The sequence below is a fragment of the Vanellus vanellus genome, assembly GCF_965231255.1.
Source record: "Vanellus vanellus genome assembly, chromosome: 13".
Lineage (NCBI taxonomy): Eukaryota > Metazoa > Chordata > Aves > Charadriiformes > Charadriidae > Vanellus > Vanellus vanellus.
Genome location: NC_138918.1, coordinates 4,382,416 through 4,389,101, shown reverse-complemented (window position 1 = coordinate 4,389,101; position 6,686 = coordinate 4,382,416). Strand labels below are relative to the sequence as shown.

Genomic DNA, 6,686 nt, shown 5'->3' with positions numbered 1-6,686 from the left:
AGGGGCTCTGAGGTCTCCCCGGAGCCTTCTCTTCTCCAGGCTGAACTCCCCCACCTCTCCCAGCCTGTCCTCCCAGCAGAGGGGCTCCAGCCCTCCCAGCATCTCCGGGGCCTCCTCTGGCCCCGCTCCAACAGCTCTGTGTCTGGAGCTGGAACATCTCACATGGTCTCCACCAGGCTATGAAGCCCACTCCAGCCAGGCTTCAGCTGGGTTCAGGTGTTGGCTCTGTCCATGCCAGGCTGTTGCCGTGTCGCTGTTACTACGTGACAGACATAAGTGACGTAGTTGGATGATACTTTACTGGGAGAAGGGGAAAGGAGAAGGCAGCACATGTGTGTTGATGACATCCTGGTGGGATCACTTCCTTTTCCCGTGAAGTACAACTTCTCTTCAGCAGCATCCACCAGCAGCTGAGGATTCCATCTCCAGCGAGGATGGGGTTGGAATCCTGTGCAGCAGAACTGCTCCTGGCTCTGTTTTGGGATGCAAGGCCGGTCTTCACCCATCTGGTGCCACAAAAGAGAGAGAGTGAGGGCACAGCATCCTGGCTGAGAGCCCCGACCCGAAGCCGTAGCTAATCTGGGCTCTCAGTTTTTCACTGCACATAGAAACAAAACGGTCAGTGGGTCCCAGTGGCACAGACCGGGCGGCCATAGAGCCGAGAAGACAAACGACTTCCAGCTCCTGGCTGTAAACCAGGGCAGGGCATTCCCTCCCTTCCCAGAAACAACACTGGAGGTGGCCTTGTTCGTGCTCCAGTGTTCTCTTCTTCTTCAATTTCCTGTAATTTTGCTCAGCCACAATATTATAGGGTTTATAACATTTTCTGTTCAGGCACAGTGAAGATTGTAAACATGTGTCTTTCCCACTGTTAATACTGAAGGTTCAATGGCAGCGACATGGCAATATCTGGGACGCATTAATGAAGCCGGCTCATTAAAATGGGGTACAAAGGATTCATTTCACGGGTCGCCTAATCAGATTTTTCCAGCATGAGGTTGGGTGTGATGCGTGGCACAGAGCTGTGTCCACCTGGCTGAATTTCCTTCCATGAAGCAACAGCCGTGGTGGGAGGGAAGGTATCCATCTGCCCAGATATTTTTTTAAGTTCCTTTATATCTTTTTCCCCTTCCCCACCCAAGTTCCCTTGCTGAACTTCAGGATTGTGCAACAAGCAGGAATAGTTACAAATTGTCCTTAAAATTTGGGTTTAAGATACATAGTTTCATTGTAAAGAAAAGCACGTAGCTGCTATTGCTAAATGGGTTGGAACCTCTACACCGCCAATTAGCCAGGCTGGTGGTACACCTCGAGGGCTGCTCTCACTTCTTGCTGCTGGTCTGAGTCCACAAGCAAAAGAACCGAGGCCACATACATTTTCTGATTGGCTGGAAAAATTTGGATACAGCCTCTGCTGAGGCGTATAAATAGAAAGCAAAGTATTTTAGACCTTTCACTTTGGAAGCAGAGCTCTCAAGGCACACGGAGATGCACGGAGTCACAGCAGTCATCCTCGCCATTGCCATCTCCAGTGGTGAGTTAGCTGAATTTTAGTAAACATTTGCTCATTGTAAACCGCATTCTTTTTCTTTTTTTTTTTTTTTTTTTTTTTTTTTTTTTTTTTAAATGAAGTGTATCTGTGAGGGTTTAGGAACTGATTTGTTCTCTGCCATTTTTTGCTTTTGAAAAGAACCCCTTTCCCATTGCATAGAAACCTCCATGGAAAAATCCTTTTCAGATATTGCAAAGAGTTGTGACAAAATTTTGTTGGAGTAATAATGTTGATTGAATAAGAAAGAATCAGCTGAGGTGCATCAATTACTAACAGCACGCATGTTTTCTTAAAAGCCTTTTACTTAAAGATCAGCCCCCTGCGCATAGAGTGTTCCCAAAGAAGTTTCTATGTTTAATGTCATCACCTTTGATTTCACAAAGAATACACAATTCATTCAAATCGATGAAGACTACCCGGAACAAAGGGCTCTTTTGCTTGAGGAAGGCGTTAAGAGATTTCCTGCACCCTTTTAGCAGTGCAGTGCCAGCACATCATTTCCCCCGTTCCCATATACTCCCGGAGCCCAGCCGGGCTGTTCACAGGCGAATAAACCTCAACCCGTTGCTTCTCGCGCGACCAGCCCCCATTCTTGCTAGAGCATCCCATGGGAAACCCTCATAGTTTTGGTGTGGGGAGCAAGGCTGTTAGAGGTTTGTAGACGGTACCGAGTCAGGGGTTGCCTTCCCCCCCCCCCCCATCTCCCCTGTAAATGCCTTCCCTCTCTCAGACATCGCCGGGGCCGTAGGATCACCGTGGGCTTGACTGTGGGTGATGATAGCTGGAGTCTGGGATAAAACATACGAGGATGTTACCCTACCGGCCGCTACTTTGAAACACTAACACGGAAACGCTGGGAGACAGAAAATGCCATTAACAAAAGGCAGATGACAGCTTTTATTTTTACCTGGATCCCATGTTAGGGAATAGGGATGGACTTGCTGGGTCTCAGCCCTGGTTTTTCACAGCCGCAGTTCAGGATGCCAAGATCCTGGGTGGCTTAGGTCACCTTCCAGGCAGAGACACCCCCAGCCCCACGCCTGCCCTGTGAAGGCAGCACGTCTGCCCTGGGGCAATGGGAGAGGAGCGCCTCACTCCACCATGGCCCCTCCGCATCTATTTGTTCTGCAGTTTTGCTTTGAGGTCTCTGCTTTGAGCACCCTCAAACGTCACTGGACAAAGCATAAAACCAAAAAAAGCCGTTTCATTGCATACCTAAAATTAACATGCATTAAAAGATGAACAACTTTCTATTTCCCTGGAGCCTGATCCACGGTTACAGCAAAGTCCAAAGGGACCTTGCTATCGATTAAACAACCCAGGCTGGGAAGTCCCCTTTCTAGCTCATGGGTTTCACCTTCTGTTCTTCTCTCTTCTCCTTTTCTAGCTGCTGCAGCACGATGGGCGAAGATCTGCTCAACTCAACCTGCAAACAAAATCAGAGGCTGCGACTCCCAGGGCTGCGGCGGGTACCACGACCCCAGGTCCTGGCCGGGGACGACGGCAGACGGCTGCGCTTGAAACTTTCTTAAAATAGAAACGAGCATGAAAAAAACGGGCGAGAGAAGGGTTTCTAGCTGGCAAGGCGCTCCGCTGCGGGTTAACCCACCTCGCTCTTCTTTTTCAGAGGAGGGAAGAGGCACAAGGGAGTGGACGTGGTGTGCGAGGACGGCTCGGTGGTGTACGCACCCTTCGCGGGGAAGATCACCAGCCAAGCCAGGCCCTACGGGAATGGCAATGCCATCGACAACGGAGTCCGGCTCTCAGGACCAGGTACCAGGGCTGAAAGACGTGTGTCTCGTGAAGCCCGATTGCAAAACGCTCTGATTTGTTTGTAGAGCTTAAAAACTAAGCCAAAAATCATGAACCCGACCCAAACCGCACCGTGCTTGCACGTGAATCCGAGTGAAAACTGTAATTTTGAAATCCACGTTCTGTTAATGTAGGAAAATTGATTGAAAGGATTACAGCATTTCACCTCTATTAAAAAAGTCAAAGGAAGAAGCTGGTTCCTTTGCACATTTTGGCTAATTAAAGAAGCAGCCTCTGACTTGCTCGTGCAGTTTTGCCCACCGTAATCCCCTTCCCCACGCTGCTCCACGCTAATTTATTTCTTCTCCTATTCTCTCTTCTTGATGCTGTAGGAGCATCACAGCATTTTCTGTAACTTCTGCTGCCGCTGAGTCTCTTCTCATTTTATTGTCATTTGCATTTTGCTCCTGATCGTTCCGACTTTGCCAGGCTTTTACACCATTCCACAGGAGCAACGCTTTCCCCCCTCTTCTCTCTCCCCTGTTAACAGGATTCTGCGTTAAAATGTTTTACATCAAACCCGTCAAGTACAGCGGCCCCATCAAGAAGGGCGAGAAAATCGGCGTCCTGCTGCCCATGCAAAGGGTCTACCGAGGAATTACGTCCCATGTCCATATCCAGAACTGTGACTTAACAGATCCTACTCCCAACCTGTAAATGGGGGGCTGCGCATCAGGGGCAAAGCCTTCACCCCCCGGCTTGTGTCTTCATTAAATTGCTTGGGCATAGGTAGTCGCTCTAGTTAAGCGGACGCCACTGAGCTTCAAACAGTCGTTCCACCTAAAAAGTACCTGTGGACAAAATGCTGGTGGTTATCTGAACACGAAAAGACTCGGAGTGAGGCGTAACACATGCTTTAAAGCTGTTACCGGCTCTTGCGCATCACTGCGCTCATCGGTGAAGGCTGAAGCAGTGGGGACCGGGGGAGCGGGGGGAGGGTGGATCCTGGATGCCCAGTGGCGCCGCAGAGAGCCGTGCTGCAGCTCTCTCCTCTTGGATTTCTCTGCTCTCTTCGCAGCCAAATGCAAAGGTTTCTTCAATCAGCCAGAGATTTCACTTGTGCTTGCGCATGGAAAGTCGCATTATTAAAGGGCTGCTTCACTACCAATTGCTTTGGATTTCTTTGGTGCTGTCACAGAGTTTGGGCTGGGTTCTGCTTTTTTTTTTTTTTTTTTTTTAATGCAGCTGGGGAGAAAAAATGTATATAAAGCTGAAACCCAAATCTTTCCTGGGGCCCGTGACCCAAAATATGAAACAACATCAATGAAGTAACTCATTCCTTTTTCCCAGACTCCCGCTTCAGGAATGCCTTGGCACACCCAAGTTTCTTCTTGTCCAAGTGAGGCATTTCTTTCCATTAGTAAATCAGCTGAAGACTCTCCCGGGACAACAAGCTCTTGTTGGCAGGACAGGGCTTTCCAGGCCGAGGCTACCAACAGGCTACCGGGAGTCTCTACGAGCGCTGCAGGTTCACCCACCAGCAAACGTGACCGCAGCCTCAGGTAGGCAGGGGAGCTGCTTCAGCGGCAGCTGCGTATGTCCCGACAGCAGATTTGTTTCCTCCGAGAAATTACAGAAAGATATTTGCTACATCTGTGAGAAGTGCTTAACCTGCTGCGTCCCATTCCCCTTCCCCAGGAACCACTTTAATTTTGCTGTGAATGAAAAATCAGCATGTTTATATAAATACACAGCCCAAACCTGCAGGGGCAGGTAGCAACCAGGCATTGAAGGCGAGTCAACACAATTGAGCTTGCTGTGAAAAAAAACCCTTTTCCTCATACTTAAAGTAGAAACATTTCAGCAAAAGTGCCCAGTATTCTCCAATCCTGACCAATTTTTAAAGTTTTTGTCATGAAGTTGGTCGCCTGCAGAAAAGACAGGCTCTCACCTAAGTTTCACTTGGATAAAACCCCAGGTTTTTACCCAGTTATCAACTTCTCTGGGGGTTATTCAGCCTGGAGATGGGGTTGTTCAGCCTGGAGAAGAGAAGGCTCCGGGGAGACCATATAGCATCCTTCCCGTATCTGAAGGGTGCCTACAAGAAAGCTGGAGAAGGACTTTTTACAAGGGCATGTAGTGACAGGATGAGGGGGGATGGCTTCAAGCTGAAAGAAGGGAGATTTAGATTAGATATCAGGAATAAATTCTTCACTCTGAGGGTGGTGAGGCACTGGCCCAGGTTGCCCAGACAAGCTGCGGCTGCCCCATCCCTGGAGGCTGAACAACCCCAACTCTCCCAGCCTGTCCTCCCAGCAGAGGGCCTCCAGCCCTCTGATCATCTTTGTGGCCTCCTCTGGCCCCACTCCAACAGGTCCATGTCTTTCCTACGTTGGGGGCTCCAGAGCTGGAGGCAGTACTCCAGGTGGGGTCTCACCAGAGCAGAGCAGAGGGGCAGAATCCCCTCCCTCGCCCCGCTGGCAGTATGTTAAGAAAGACCAAATAAATTCGAGATGGGGTCTTCAATCAGAATTGTGCACCAGCACAACTTCAGCTTCAGCTTCAGCTCACACTTAGGGAAGAAGAAAGGCGACGTACTCTCATCTCCTACAGCTGCTTAAAATGGCATGCCCAACCATCCTTCTGCCTGAGCAGCAGCGCAACCTGCTGATTTTCCGGCGATACTACAGTACAGGCTGTGCACACAAAGTTTAATTAATCATTGTGGCAAAACTCCCCTTTATCTCAGCCTCGTCAATGACCAGAAGCCTGACTAAACAGCGACTGCAATTTGTTTTACGTGGTGCCAGCTTGATTTTCACCACGAAAGCCTGTGCTGCTAATTGCACAAGTCAATTCTTTTACAGTTAATTTTTAAATCGTGATTTGCTTTTTAACCATCAGCACAAAGTATGTTATTTATTTTCCAGAGAAACAGCTTTCAAGCTTCTTTAATAACATATCCTATGCAGATCAGCCGGGAGGCGCGTGCTGAGCACGCCGGGCTAGCCAAGAAGGACAAAGCCAATTGTTCTGTAAAATATAGATAGGAAGAGGATTTACCTTTTTGATCACCTGCTAACGAGCCTGGCAAACCTACAGTTACCACACTGTAACGTTAGCAAGAAACTATATGTGCAGCTCTCATTTATCCAACTCCCTGGGGCTGCAGCCCCACAGGGGTTGCAAAGAGGAAGGACTTCATGGACCAGTTCATCAGTTTTTGGACGTTGGTGGAATCCCACCGAGCTGCAACATGTGTAAAGGAAATGATGGAGAAACCAGCCCTCGCTTGCGGGCAGCCAAAGGGGGATGGCAGCGCCACTGGGAGGAAGCCGCAGGCTTTGCCCGGGGGATGGATTTGCCGTGGCTCAGGGTTTAG

General features: G+C 49.2%; 1 protein-coding gene across 1 annotated transcript; it reads left to right on the top strand.

Moving 5' to 3' along the window:
* Positions 1 to 1,301: 1,301 nt before the first annotated feature.
* Positions 1,302 to 4,472, top strand: LOC309677297 (leukocyte cell-derived chemotaxin-2-like). Its single transcript, XM_082490072.1, has 4 exons — positions 1,302 to 1,534; positions 2,940 to 3,036; positions 3,180 to 3,325; positions 3,855 to 4,472. Exons 1-4 carry the CDS (start codon positions 1,489 to 1,491, stop codon positions 4,019 to 4,021), a joined length of 456 nt encoding a protein of 151 aa, XP_082346198.1. The 5' UTR covers positions 1,302 to 1,488; the 3' UTR covers positions 4,022 to 4,472.
* The last annotated feature ends 2,214 nt before the right edge of the window (positions 4,473 to 6,686 follow it).

Coding starts and splice junctions, on each gene's coding strand:
- LOC309677297 (XM_082490072.1), top strand. CDS start 1,489: ATGCACGGAGTCACAGCAGTCATCCTCGCCATTGCCATCTCCAGTG. Junction 3,037..3,179: donor GGCGGGTACCACGACCCCAG/GTCCTGGCCGGG, acceptor CTTCTTTTTCAG/AGGAGGGAAGAGGCACAAGG. Junction 3,326..3,854: donor AGTCCGGCTCTCAGGACCAG/GTACCAGGGCTG, acceptor CCCTGTTAACAG/GATTCTGCGTTAAAATGTTT.